Source organism: Coloeus monedula (assembly GCF_965178545.1).
Source record: "Coloeus monedula genome assembly, chromosome: 19".
Classification (NCBI taxonomy): Eukaryota; Metazoa; Chordata; class Aves; order Passeriformes; family Corvidae; genus Coloeus; species Coloeus monedula.
In genome coordinates, this window is record NC_138799.1 from 5,589,178 (window position 1) to 5,604,222 (window position 15,045).

At 49.9% G+C, this 15,045-nt stretch overlaps 1 protein-coding gene across 1 annotated transcript; it reads right to left on the reverse strand.

The window, feature by feature from the left end:
- Positions 1 to 3,253: 3,253 nt before the first annotated feature.
- Positions 3,254 to 9,145, reverse strand: OTOP3 (otopetrin 3; the record flags this gene model as incomplete). The annotated part of the gene is made up of 6 exons (XM_082294077.1): positions 3,254 to 3,424; positions 4,149 to 5,077; positions 5,867 to 6,015; positions 6,591 to 6,649; positions 7,551 to 7,687; positions 8,761 to 9,145. The coding sequence occupies 6 exons, from the start codon at positions 9,143 to 9,145 to the stop codon at positions 3,254 to 3,256; spliced, it is 1,830 nt and encodes a 609-aa protein (XP_082150203.1).
- Positions 9,146 to 15,045: the final 5,900 nt, after the last annotated feature.

Consider the following 15,045-nt stretch of genomic DNA (forward strand, 5'->3'; position numbering starts at 1 on the left):
ACCACATCCTTCCATCTTTGCCTGGCAGGCTGATGCAATGCAGGGAGCAAAAGGGTCTTTTGCACACTACCGTTAAGGCAAGGGTTTGAGGGAGGCACTCAGGGAAGTTGTAGGAGGAATTTGGAAGTTGTAGGAGGAAAAGCATCTCCATGTCAGTAGGGAGTGGAGACTGCTGAGGCAAAGTTTAATTCTTCAGGGCATTTTGCTATTGACCAAGTTACTGAGTCTTGAATGTATTGGGTCCCAAGCACGTGTAAAATCTGGGAAGCCAGAATGGGAACTGGTGGGAGATCCGCTGTCGCTGGCTTGGTTCAGCATCGTGGGGTTACACATTGGTAAGTGGAGACACCCTGGGGTTTGAGTCAAATTTTATGTTCTGCTGGGAGGGGCTGTTGTCTTAGACCCACGTGGTCTTTAGACAATGAAATGTGAGGGGTCCTGTCATGAACTGAGACCTTTCCCTCTCCAGCAAAGCATAGTCCTTGGTGCTCTTTTATTCAGGCTCTTGGGAGGATTGCTGGCCATAAGCTGTTTGCCACAGGTTAGACCACAGGTCTGTCACATTAAAGTACAGGGACAGTGTGACACAAGTCTGTGACTTGTAACCCTGGCCTAAGCTTTGCAGCTGCAGTGATAACAGCATGACCATCCTCTCCCAGAGAGCTGCTCCAGTGTGCTGCTGGCTCCCACTGGCCTGTGGTCAGGTGGTTTCCTTCTCTGGGCACTGAAAGAGGATAGAGTCCCAGGCCAGTAGAAAGTGAAATAAAACTGGAATGGTTTTCTGAAGGATAAGAAATGTGTGAAATAGAGAGAGGTTATTCCCCCACCTGCCTCCCATCTCTAACCCACTTTGCCACCCAGCACTACTCCCATCCTGACCCCACCTCTGTTGGTGTAAACAGGGTGAGGGCTCTGTTTCACCTGGAGAATCTCTCATTTATAAGAATGTGATTTGGTGGGGCCAGACTCTGATTGTATGGCACTCGCACCTCACAGCTGGAACGGGGCCTCCCGTGTCCCACGTGCTTTGCCTCTTCCCTCCCATGGATCTGCTGGTTCTCACAATCTCTTCCGTCCTCTCTTTTCTGCTTTGTTTCTTTGTGAGTTCCTCTGGAAGCCTTTTTGTTTGTTTCTTGGTGTTTGGAGTCTGATCCTTGTTCTGTGGAAATCAACTTGCACTGTAAACTCTTTGCTTACTTATGGAGAGAAAGATAAAGATTAACTGAAACATGCACTTGGGTCCTTATTTTTTTCTCCCCCAGAGAGAAGTTTATAATCTTGTTTGTCTTACATTGAGGTGATTTGTGCCACTGGGGGACCACAGGCTGGCTTCCTCTGCAGTGGTAGTTTTATTTATAATCAGAAATTAAGATTTGACTCTGGAAAATGAGCCTGAATTGTGTGGTGTTGGCTGTTTCTATGTTTATAGCATCATCAAAGATCAAACAGGATCTCCTGAGTTAGTGAACCATGTGCTAAAACCTTTGTGCAGTTGAGACCTGTAAAACAGGCACCCTGGCCCTGGGGGCTGTTAGGAAAGGGCATGGAGGGCCTTGACTGTTTATCTGATCTGTGTGGCTGTAGGTGAGAGTTGGAGCTGGTGGGCTTCATTCCTGTCCATGCTGATCATGTCTTCAGTCATGTATTCAGCGTTCATTCCAAAGTCACCTGCTCTGTGAAAGCTCAGTAACTTAAACCAGTGTTTTATCCACTAAACTGGATAAAATCCAGGTCATGGTTTGCCCATGAAGTGTCATCCTTCCTTGTCCCCAGGCTGTCAATCACTGGGAAGAAGGTTTGAGGTCAGACCTTAGCATGTATGTCCTGTGGATCCTGTGGTACAAACACTGACATGAGAATAATAATTAACTTTATTGGAGCCTAATTTATCCAGCTGTTATTTCTCATTACATATTTCTGTTGACATGGGCCCAAATACAAACACTGATTGGGCAAAGTTCATGCTCATGAAATCAGTCTCACTTAGAGTTTCACAGAAAGGTGCTATCACTGCCTGAATGCTGAATCCTCACTGTTACTGTCTCGGGAGAGTTTGCTTTTCTACGGAATCACAAAAAAACCCCCAGAAATAGGCTCTAATCCTAAACCCACACTGATCCTGGGGTTGATTTACAGAGGAACAGAAGCAATAATGAGAATGCCTTTTGTACCAGGCTTGGGTAAGGGTCATGACAGATTTTGATTGATTATAGAGCAGGCCTGCTCTTAAATCTCACAGAATCCCAAAATGGTTTGGATTGGAAGGAACCATAAAGCTCATCTGCCATGGGCAGGAATTCCTTCCCCTAGGCCAGGCTGCTGAGAGCCCCATCCAACCTCTGAATGCAAGAGCGGTTTAAGTGAGTTGACTTTGAGCCCGTTGAGTGCAGAGCAGACCCAGAGATTTCACAAGACACAGGTGAAAATTCAATCTCTTTATTTCCATTCATCAGGCTCTGGATTTGGGACCACAGTCACAAGCCCCTTGCTCTCCCACGTGCCTTCAAAGCAGGCATGCCTATGGAGCACATCCTAGCAGGTCTTTGATGCTCTGCAGCTGCCTTCCCTTGTGCATGGTGACCTCGAGAAAGGTTTGTGGATGTGCAAGGCAGCAGCAAGGGCCAAAGTGTTGGGGTGAGGAGGGATTCACAGTGGATGTGGCAGTGGCTTGCTCTTGAACTAGCCCTGTGTGCAAGGATGGGACCTTGGCTAGTCCACACCAGTGATAACATCATCTGTGGTGAGTAAAGATCACCCACAGTGCTTCCCTAGTGATTCCCACTTGAGGCTCTGGGAGTGCCTGTAGGGAGAAGTAGTGTTTATTCTCAGTAAGGCAAGGTCATGTTATAGCTTTTATTTTTTTATTGCTTTTGATTTTCTGAACTGGTGCAGGCCAGTCTTTGTTGCTTTTGCTAAAGGCTGCTCTTGCATTCTTTTATCTGGAAGATCTCAACAGGTGTGGGTAAAGTCCCACTTGCTGCCAAACAGCATCCACTGGCAGACTTGTGACTGCATGCGTGGTTCCTGAGAGCAGTGAGAGTTTGTTTATGGGCTTTAAGTCTATTCTCTGTGGTGGAAAAGGATAATATGAAACAACCTCTTCCGAAACTCACGGTAATGTACAAGGAGAAGTCCAAGCAGAAGCCGGAGGGGAAATATCTTAGAAGCTTCCACGTGCATATCTGCTGCTTACTGCATCTTTGTTCAGCATCACTGGTTCTCCCCAGCCCCTGGGGTGGGGGTCCAGCTTGGCTCAGGCTGTGACATAGACCTCCAGGAGCCCCCCGACCGAGTGCATGCGGTAGAACACACCCAAGGGGAGCCCGAAGTTCACGATCACAAACCAGGTGGAGTAGCCGTAAAATGACCTTTCCATTCCATTCTCGAAGACAGGGTGAGCCCCAAATGTGGGCATGACCCACAGCTGGAGAGATGTGAGGGAAAGAAACACAAGTGAGAGGATGACAAACTGTCCTCTACCTGCACCCTAATCTCAGCACTGGCTCAAGTGGTTGTAGGAATATTTCAGGAGTATCACAGTAGTCTCCTTGCCAGGAAGGAGAAGGAAAATCCCTTAGTTATGCTGTTGACTCCTTGCTATAATTCAAATCATGTTGAAACCTTGGAAACCTAATGACAGCCCCATTCTGCCCCAGCCTGCTTCATCTTTGTACAGGCTTTCACTGTTTCCTTGGGCAATGTGTTTTCACTGGATTAAGGCTGCAGGGTTGACTCAAGATCCCAGACCACAGTGTACTTTATTGGGTGAGTTTCAAGCCTGGAGACTCATATTTACAGAGGCTTAATGCTGGTGCCTCACATTTCTCCACCTTTCTCATGAAACACCCTTAATGAGCCTAATGGGGTTTTTTTCAGAGGCTAAAATCTTGGCAAGTAAGGATTTATCAGCTGTCTGCACCCATGAAACCCAGTAATATTTGACTCTGAGGGTGAAAGAGGGACTTCCTAATTATGAGAGTGGGGTATTAACAGCAAAACCGGTCTTGACTTGCCTCACCAGTAGGTTGAAACTTGGTGGGCAAAGGTTTTTTGTCTGGAATGCAAGAGAAAGACAAGGAGATCACATCTGTGTCACAGGTCACTGTGGCACAGCTGACCTGTGATGGAGCAGAGAGCACAATACTTACTATGATGTTGCACAAAACCAAGAAGAACGAGATCTCCCTCAATACTCTTCTTTTCCAGCTCAGGTGAGAGTAGGTATGGATATAGGACAGGGAAGCTTTCCGGATCTCCTGTCCCAGCTCCAGCACGCTCACTCGTCTCTGGCTGTAGGCTTCACGATTCTGCTCTTTAGTGTCTTCCTCTTTGCCAGGAGGTGTCTGGCTGTGCTCCTGTTTGCTGCTCAGCGTGGTCTCCTCTTCCCCAGGCAGCTCTGCAGCCACCGTGTGCTGCCCGGCGTGTCTGGCGTGTTTGGCCTCAGTCGCTGCTACAACGCGCCGCCGATGGAGCCCGTCAATGACAAAAACATTTTGGCTGATGTTCTGAAAGATGAGGAGGATAGAGTAGGACAGGATGAGACTGTTCAGCAGGTCCCTGGGATCAGTGGCCACCAGGGCCACAATGGAGAAGTAGGACATGCCGATTTGGCCGAGGGCTGCCCCCATCAGCAGGACCACGTCCAGGCTGCGGGTTGGGTTCTTCAGCGTGTCCAGCTCCTTTTTTTCCAAGGCGTGGATGATTGTCCCGATCACAGCACACACACTCATCAGGGGCAGGAGCACAATGTAGTAGGAATAATAGATCACAAAAACCTGTCGGCTGGGGGCCAAGCTGGTGGCCTGGATCTGATATATCATGAAGACACAGGCCCCGATGATTACAGCAGCGGTGCCCAGCAGTGGCCCAAAGACCACCCCCTGGAGCTTGAATTTGGGCTTGGTGTGTGGGACATGGTGGTGGCTGATGCGTCTCCCCACGTTCTTCCACATGACGTAGAGCACGGAGCAGCAGACTAGGCAGTACTCGGTGTTGAAGGGGTAGAGCAGGATGTAGCCCTTCTGGAAGACTTTGCAGATGGTTGTGTTTGGGCATGTGCACAAGGTAGTCTCGTTGCCTGGAGCAGGAGAAGAGGAAGGTGACAATTAAGAGGGAGATGGCCTGGATTTCACGGCTGTCTTTGGGAGTTTCTTGTGTGCAGGCACAACATGTGTGTCATGTATGTCTGTGCCTCGGAAACAGGGATCAGCAGCAAGTTAAATGGCTACTGCTCAGTCCTAAAGGATGTGAGGATTCAGAATAACACAATTTAGCAAATGTCTTTTCCCATCCATGGTCAGCATGGATGAGAGACACCTCTTCCTTCATAGCAAAGCCTTCTCTATCTCTACCCCTGGAATATTAGATTCCCCTTTTCTTCCTCTGTATCCTCAGAAAGAAGAGCACAGCAATTACATGAGCCTCTTCTAGTCTGGCAATCTTGTGCTTGCAGTTAATAGGTAAAAATGAGCAAAAATGCTAATTTATGGTGGGCTTTTCCTTTCCTAGCCCTCAGTTTCAGGGTTTCATAGCAGATCCCCTCCCTCCAGGTGAAGATGTTCTCCCCTTGCAGCCCATTTCCTCGAGACAGCCTCCAATAATAAGAAAGTTGCAGCATTTGGGGGAACTGCAGATATCTGAATCACTGAGACCCAGAGGCTCCTCAGAGAAGTGCACCAGCCCCAAGCCCTACAGAGTTCAGAAAGGGTTTGGACAATACTCTGGGGCACACGGTAGAATTCTTGGGGATGGTCTTGTACAGGACCAAGAACTGGACTTAATGATCCTTGTGGGTCCCTTCCAACTCAGCATATCCTGTGATGCTGTGAAATGCTGTTTCCCTAGAAGTCACCTGTGTCAGCCTAACACCAATGGGGATGTGAAGATGGAGCCTTGCCTGAAAATCGCCGCTCCACCTCGCGCAGCTGAGACTCAATCTCCACGTGCAGGGTATCATTGGTCACGGCCAGGAGCCAGAGGAGCAGGTTGGTGGCTATGGTCAGCATCAGCCCACACCTGGGAGGAGACACAGGACTTGTACAATGTGTGGTGATGGTTCATGGCTAGTGTATCCTTCCCCTCTTGCTGGCCCACGCACAGATTTGAGCACACACATGGTGTTTGTGCCTGCTCTGCCTGAGGCCCGTGGGGCGTGGCTTTGTACAAACACAGCTGAGCACATTCCCACTTGCCATTTGCAAAGGAGCAGGACAGGCAGTGCCTGGTGAGACTGACCTAAGCTGAGACATCTCCCAGAGATAGGAATGGGGAGACCACCCTCTCTCATCCTCCAGTCTGTGAGCTGGTCCCTGACACAGGCAGCAGGAAGATGTTTGGGAGGAAGGAACAAGCTTTACAGCAGTCCAAGGCACAAAGGAAAACTGAAGGGAGCTGGTGAGCCCAGGTCAGTGGAGGGAGGATGGGTCTGAACAAGGCATAGCTTGGTTCTTGTGTGACCCAGAATACAGGGTCTGTGTAGGAGCAGATAACCACAGTTCTAGCAGGAATCATAACTGACATCACAGGCAGAAAGGAAAAGTGTCTTTAGACCAGTAGAAGGCACCAGTAGAGCAATCTCCTCTTTTTTTTACCTGGTGAAGTTGTGCTGGACTTGAATGCAGTCCTTAGAGTGATGCCACAGAAAGTAAGCCTGCAAGTGGAGAACAATAACAGCGTGAGCAGGGTGAAGTTGGCAGCTGGCTGCACACATGGTGGAAAGGGACAGGTAGACAAGAAGGTACAGGTCCAAAGCAGGAGCAGGCCTGCCTCTGTGCAAGGGTGCAAGGACATGTGTGCACCTGCTGAGGCAGGTGCTGGCATCCTTGGGTAAGGGCAGCTTTTATGTGTGACTGCACTGAATGCACATCCTGGACCTCTGTGTTCCTCTGTCCTGTCCATGTGGGCATTTGCTGCTGAGGTGGGAATTAGTTTACTTTTCAAATATGGCTTTGGGTCTGTAAAGAAGAGGGCTGGTGTTGAATTGCAAGGTAAAAATGGTGTGAGATATCTTTGTGTACGAAGGATTTTGTTGGGCGGATGGATTGGCAAATACAAAGAGGGGCTGAGGCTCAGACTGGTGCAAAGACATCTCTGGCAAAATCTGAACATTTCTTCTCTTCTCTCCTTACTTTGCTTCAAATCAAATTCCTCTGGATCCTATGGTATGTCATATGAACACAGTCCTAGCAGGAATCTTAGCGGACATCACAGGCAGAAAGGAAAAGTTTCTTTAGACCAGTAGAAGGCACCTTTTCTCCTCTTTTTTTTTTTACCTGTGCTGGACTTGAATGCAGTCCTTAGAGTGATGCCACAGAAAGTAAGCCTGATTTCTAGGGTATTTTTTAAATCTTTCTCCCCTGTCTCTCAACGTGGCACACAGGGAGTGCAAGCAGCATTTGAAGTGGCCTGTGTTGCTTTAATGCCTTCAATGCTCAGGAGAATGCCCCATGTTCACTCACTTTCCCACATCTCCCAGCTTCCCCCCAACCCTGGGGCTCCCAGGAATGGGACAGAGAGAATAAAAAAGCTTCCAGAAGGGTAACATGCAGTACCTGGGTGCAAATAAAAAGGATTCCAATGCTGGGGAACACAATTTCCACCCTGGATTTGCACTGGACGAGGATTGTGCTGTAGCCAATGTGAAACACATTCAGGAGGATGCTGCACGTGCCAAACAGCAGCACTGACCCTGGACAAACAGCAAAGCACCAGTAAATAAACACAGACACGTCTGTGGAGCATCCGAGCTTGGCTGGGGACAGGAGGTGTTGTGCTTCTTGGATTTGTGTGGATCTGGCAGTCTTTCTCCTGGAATTCTCATAATTTTAGGAGAAGAGGACAAAGAAGAGCTTTATTCCTGAACCTGATTGTGTGCTTTGACTGGTTAAAGGTGTTAAGAAAACGCAGGATATTTTCTTGTGCTTGGATACAAGGTGGGAATGGGGTTTTTGGGCTTTTCTGTGCAATGTGGAATGACAGGAGTAAGTTAACGGTGGGTGATGCTTTCTGCCTTGTGGAAGAAACCTGTGATGAACACAGGTCAGCTAAGGCTTGTAGCAGCCCCATCTGCAGGAGCTGGGACCCTTTGATTGTTTCTCCCTTTTGCCTTGGACATGTCTCTACAGCTCTCAGGTACCTTGCAGCTTCCTTCAATTGATTCTCCATGCTTAGTTAACATGACAGTGCCTAATTAAAAACTCCATAATAGACCAGAGGCAGGGCTGCTGGGAGAAGGGTAATTTCTCAAAGTGGGGCAAATACTGAAGGGAAAATCTCCCCGGAAAGCCTGGGTGTCACTGGGACGTGACTCACTGGGTAAGAATCCTTCCCTGGCAACGAGGCTGCAGTGATGTTAAACAAGGATGACGGTGACATAGGACCACTGGTGCTCTTGGAGAGTAAACACAGTGATTCTCCTCTCACTTTTCAAGGTGCTCCTGCCTAAAACATTTCCTATGTCTTTCCCACGGTGCTCAGTTGCTGGCCTGGAAGTGGGTTATGCCTGGATTGCTCTTTGTGAAGGGACCAGAGAGTGAAGTTGGACTGGAGGCTGACGGGAAGCCGGGTTTCAGGCTCTCCTGGCTGCTCTGGTTCCCCTCTGTGGTACCCACTGTGCCCATCAGCCTGACAGGAACTGGGAGATTCTCGTGCCCTAGCTGCATATCCTATGGCTTCCAGCTCTTCTAGTAACAGGGGAAGAATTTCTTTGCCTTCCAAGCCTTTGGAAGAAGGCATGAGAGAAGAAATAAAAGCAGAACTTACCCCTAATCCAGATGGCTCCGGCGTGGGAGTCCCGGTAGAGCACTGCGTGTGGCCGCCGGCTGGTGCCCAGCAGGTAGTAAATAATCCAGAACAGGCACAAGACCTTGAGGATGGAAAGCAGGATCCAGACATCTGCCAGAGTGATGGCCACCTGGTTGAAGATCATGCTGCTGATGAAGGCACTGCCCAGAAACACCACGTTCATGGCCAGCAGCCCCGAGAAGAGCTGCCCAGCCTTCTGAGCTTGCCGGTCCCTCTGCTGCACCGAAGAGCAGTGACGGTACAGCCAGAACTTCTCATAGTGGATCTTGGAGGTGTCTGTTGGGGCTGATGCTGACCTGCTCTTGCAGTGATGGCAGGGCGTGGAGACTTTCTTGTCAGACATGGCTCATCTGCCTGGGAGTCACTTGCTGCACTGAAAAGAGGGGAGGTTTAAAAGGGGGATGTGCTGAGATGGGAGGTGTGTGCTCTGCTGTGAAGGCCACTTGTGTGGTGACCTCCCTTCCTTGCTTTGCAGCTTCCCCTTCCTTCTCCAGAAGCTGGATGAAGGGGAAAAGGAGATTGGTTTTTAGCCCACGTTAGGCATTAAAAATTTCCCAGTGGACTGAGTCATTGCAGGGCACTGGGGAAAGGCCCTTCTGCCAAAACCTGTCCAGAGACACCAGCATTAAAGTGGGTGTTTGATGTCTCTGCCCTGCCCCATCAGTACTTGGAGCTGCTGGGACCAGAGGTGCTCAAACAGTTCCCACCCTCACCTTTCACAGCTTCTCCAGCCCTGGGTTCAGGTTTTCTCCTTTCCCTTTGTTGCCGTAAGGATTAGGTGGAAATGAAGAGCAAGCTCAGACCTGCTCTGAAATTCAGAGCTGTTTGATTTTCAGTTGATGGGTCCAACCTCTTCCTTTTGTTTTTGGGCTCTGAAAGTTGCAGGTTCCTTGAATGGTCACACAAATTGTGGGAGAGCTGGAGAGAATAAACAAAGGATCTGTAAAGTTTGGAATAAGCTGCCTACCACCCAGGTGGGCTGAGACTGGGACACAATTAATACCTGTTTTTCTTTCTTTTTCTTCCTGTAGCACAAGGCTGTGAGGACACTGACACAGAGGAGCTGGAGAGGGATTGGCCCAGGTAGATATTCAGAGCCTGGGAGTGCTTCCATCCAGCTTTTGGTAAAATTTTGGTAGGACTATATTGCTCTTGAGAGTGAAATACTGCTCACATAAAACAATCAGGCAAGATCAGCCTCTCTATAGATTTGGTACATGGAAAGATGCTTTCATTCCAGTGAGTGGCTCTGGCTGTAGTGAAGGGTGGCTGGAGTGAAAAAAAAGCCTCCTGAGATGTGCTTGGGGTGGGGGGGAACCTTAAACATTCTGTGATAGGTAGTCTTGGGGAGAAATTGTGTGAGGAGGGATTGAAATTTAGTGTTTCCCTTTTCTTTTGCATGTGCACAGAGGTGCTCAGTCTGCCCTTGCCCCTGGGACTCGGAGGTGAGCTGATCCTCTGGGTTTTGCGGCTGGCAGCAGGGATTCAGCATTTCTCTCTGAGCTGGTGAGTTTAGAGGGTCCATTAGGAGAGGATGGACCTCTCCATGGAAGAAGAAGATTAATTTGTGTGTCCCAGGATGAGCCCCCAAGCCCTGAGTTTCTTGGCATTTCTCTTACTGGAGATTGATCCTAGAATCTTCCCCATTTGTCTCCAAAATGCTCCTAACTTAATAGCAGAGAAGCAAACTCCCTCCCCTCTTCTAGGGTCATAATTCCTCTGCTCCAAAGTGGGCTTAGAGACCATAAAATCAGCAGGAAGCCCATTCAGGCTGTACCAGGAGATACCCAAGTGCCCAGCCAGGGCTGCACACAGAGGCACCCAAGCCTTTGACCCCGTAGCTGTGCTGTGGGGACCACAGCCCTTACCTGTCTGCAGCCTCCTGCTGCCTGAGGAGCTGGCACAGCCTCGGATATGGCCAATCTTAAACCAGTGGTTGGAATGCCACCAGGATGCACGGGAGATCCTGACAGCCCAAGGTGCAGACAGGAGCCGTCAGAGCCGCTCCTCACTAAATGCAGCCTCTGCTCCCAGCCCATTGATTTATTTTCTTTCCGCCTTGTTTACTTTGTGTCTATTATTGCCATTACATTAATTACTCAGTGGGAAGCTCTCAGATCTGCCGTGGGCAGCCAATGGGGAGCTGCTCCTTTATGCACCTGCTGGGTTGCCCCACGCCAATGGGCTCAGCGCAGGATGTGCCAACTGGTAAAACCACAAGTGGTGGTGACTAATTTGTGCCATGGCTCAGGCAGGTGTAGAGCTAATCTCCTGGCACAGGCTTGTGCTGGGAGTGCTTACCCACACTGCCTTGGCCAAATCCACTTGAGTTCCCCACTCCCTTGTTTTTAGGTAGATCCTAAGATTTTTTTTCTCACATGTATCACTTCTTTGTGCTTTTATCCAGGGCACAAATCCGACCCAAAAGGTAAAGCTTGCAGTCCACCCCTGCACTGGTGCAGGAATGACACCAGTTTGATGCCTTTTTGGCAGAAAGGTGCTGGTTTTGGGGGTGATAACTACAACCTACTAATGCTGACCTCAGAGTGAGACCCACATGTGCCAACCCCACAGGGATCAGGGATGCTTTAGGTCCAAGCTGTGCTGTTCTTGACCCCTCTCCTTTTGCAGGGCAAACTGATTCTGCCTTGAGACTCTGTGGTGAGATAATGGCCCAGGTTTTGTGGCTGGCAGCAGGGATTCAGCATTTCTGAGTTGGTGAGTTTAGGGGCTCCATCAGGAGAGGATGGACCGACCTCTCCTTGGAATGAGAGGACTTACTTGCGTGTCCCAGGATGAACCCCCAAGCCCCAAGGTCCTTACAGCTGGCAAACATGTGAGCTGGGAGTTCAGAGCCATGAAATAATTCCCAAGAAACTGATTAGGGGTAGGAGTGGGTGGGGGAGCAGAGGTTATCGTGTGTGGGGATGTGACGAAAGGGATGGAAAACAAGAGCGAAAGGGGCCCATTTCTCCTGGGTGAGAGCACCGGGTGTGTGCTGGTGCAGCCATTGTTTGATGTCTGCCAGCAAAAGAGTCATGTTTAATGTCTGACCAACCCCTTGCACTGCTGTGGTGGAGCCCAGGTGCTCCAGTCTGGGCAGGTGTTCAAGAATACCCATGGCTGGATTTGTTCTGCCCTCCCCCAAAGCATCAGCATCTCCAGCCTGTCTGGACAACTTGCTTGGATGTCCTTGCTCCTTGCTTTCACGTTTTGAGATCCCCTGAGTGCAATTGAGCTCTTTCAGGGGCCTCATTCTTTTCCAGACTCTGTTCCAGAGATCAGCAGGGAACTGGAATATTCCAAGAGCCATTTGGTGGCCTCTTTGTTGGCCAAAGCTAGCTATTTCTGTGCAAGGCATTAACAAACCTGCTGGTTTTCAGTGCTATGATCCTAAATTGGAGTGGCCATACAGAAGTAGGAAATGGAGGCCATGAGTCAGAATGTATCCTAAAGTTTGGCTGAAATTGAGGATTTCTCCTTCAAAGATGGATCTGAAATAAAATGTAGGTGCCTGCCATGTTCCACTAGTTTTGTCAATGGGATTGTGCATCTGTGTCGCAAAGATGAGGCCTCCTTCCTAATCTGACTTGCCCTATCTTGGCTTTGGAGCTGAAATTGAACCAGAGGAGTTGTAAAACCCTGGGAAACTGGTTAATCCTCCTTATTTGGTCCTTAATTTGAAGAAGAACAGGTGTTTTACTGGCATGTATTGACACAAGTTTAACTAAGTCATTAAGTAAGCAAGCGTGCAGGAGAGGGGCGGGAAAAGAGAAGGTGAGTCCAGCTCACTGGTTCCATCACAGAACTCATTGCCCTGGAGAAGCTGCCTTTACTCAGAGGTTGGGAGAAAGCTGGTAAATGTCAGGAGCCATGTTTACCCCTCTGCTATCAGCAGACTGCTTATTAATGGTGCTATCTGTGCACTTAGCTGTAATAACAGCCAGGCCAGGCCCAGCAGCTCTGTAAACAGGGCCTGGGAGGAAGGAGGTCCGTGCCCAGCCACTGTGTTTGTCCAAAGGCCACCTGAGGAATGCCAGGCTCCTCACATCTCCCCGGCCTGCCCACGCCCTTCCTTTGGCACTGATAACCGAGGCGGTGACATCTCCTTGGGGCTGGGAGCGAGAGGCTTCTGGGGTGACTGCAAAGAGCAGCTTCATCCAATGTGGGTGAGGGTGAGCTGTGCTGCACTCCCTCTGAGGCTCCACTGAGCCTCGCTGCCTCCCTCTTCCCCTCTGATGGGCTCTGGGGGTATGACCTGGCTCCACTTACGAGTGTGTCTCTATCTTCCCTGCTGCCTCTTGGTACCTTTTGACCTCCTGCCAGCACTGAGTTGCTCCTCACTGCTAAGGACCACTGGGAAGTACCTCTGCTGCCAACACCTCCTGACCTGGTTCTCAGCACACCACTGGAGCTGATCCTGCTCACAGGCACCTTGTGCTGCAATCCCATCCCTCATCGCCAGCCGTGTGACCTTCTCAATCCATCCACTTTCCATCTGCTGCACTGACAGATAATAATTAACTTGGATTTCTCCCATCTCAGGCACACCTCAGAGCAAATCACCCAGATAAATGGTGGTTTGTTTTGGTTTTTTTTTTTCCCCTAATAAAACAAATCTCACCCTCAAATTACAGATGATTAAGAAACAGAGGAGGGGACGCAAAACCCAGGTAGGGGTGGGGTGGTGCTTCAGGCCTGACCCTGGCTATGGTCTTCCCTGCTCTTTTCTGAGCAGTGATTTCTGTCTCCTGCTCTTCATCTCTTCCTTCTCTTGCTGCTCTCCCTTGCTGGCTCTGGCACCATGTCCCTCAGGCCAGGGTCTGAACTGAGACTTTTTTAACACTCACACATTGTCCCAAGTCCTGGGACTGGAGCTCCTGAGCTCAACCAGTGCTGAGCTCTTAACCCTGCCATCCCCTGGGGAGTGATTTCTATTTGTGGGGATCCAAGTTCCACCAAACCCCTGCAGCACAGCAGATGCTCAGATCCCTGGGAGGCCAAGGTGGATTTTATACCAAAGTGGGGAAAACTGGAAGCCCCTGGCAAGACATGGTGAGGCCCAGGGCAGCCCTTTGCTTTCCTATAGCTCTTCATTTGCAGTGACTGCCATTTAAACAGCCATCCTGAAGCACATCTCTGTCCTGGTCCCCCATTCCTGAATGGGGATGGGATCTGTGCTCCGTAAGGCTCTGGCAGGAGCAGTCAGCAGGATGCTGCTGATGGCCTTGGGGCCCAACCTCATCCTCTGCTCTGACACAGGCTCTCTGCTCACCCAGCTCCCGTGCCTCAGTTTCCCTCCTTCCAGGCATGGAAGATGGAGCTACCAGCAGTGTTTTTCTGCAGGGATCTGTCACAAAGACGTGTGTACAAAGAGCCAAGCGTGATCCCTTCATGTAACTCAGGTACTCTGTGTTTGTGGTGTCCTCCCCTCCCACCAAATCCACCATCAGGAAGATGCATCCCACTCTTTAACCTGGCTTGAGGAGCTGTGTCCCAGACCTGAGGGGGAAGGGGCACTGATGGAGCAGCCAGCAGCAGGCACCTGCATCACCTGGCAGAGGGGAATCCCAGGGAAAGGCATGGATCTGTGCACTTAGGAGATGGCAGTGCCACTCCAGAGTGTGCCTGGGTTTGGGTGACACACCTGGGAGACTGGGTGTGCCAAGGAGTTGCCCAGGGACATTTGGATGATTCTCCATCAGCCTTGGAGCACACCCCTTTGCACAGTAACTGACCATGAGCTGATACCTTCTAGTAGATGATTCTTGAACCCACAAGAGGGTTTACAGTGGAGTTTTCTTAGGGTTTGGATTTTTTTCCTTTTTTGGATTTGTGCTCCCTTTCCCTCTGGCAATACATATGCCCTCCTCTATGGATATACCCCTTTCTTGGTATATAGCTGGGGTTCACTGGGGTTTGTGGCTGGAGGGCAGAAGAAGAATTCAGCCCTTGGTTGGAAGCCCCTGCCATTCCTGTGCTTGCAGCCTGGAGATACCTCAGGTTAGCCAGGGAGCCTCTGCCATCCCCAGAGCATTTTGGTTTATCCCAACAGGACTGTGGTTGGATGCTGTGGTTCCAACTGACCTACCACCCTGGAGTGGTTGATTTGGGATTATTGCCTATATCAGTGCTGCTTGAGCTGTTGGGGGGTTCTCCTGACACCCACCCTGAGTTTATTTGGCCCCAGAAGTGCCCCGACAGTTGCTGTCCCGGAGAAAAGAGCAGTTCAAAATGTGCCCT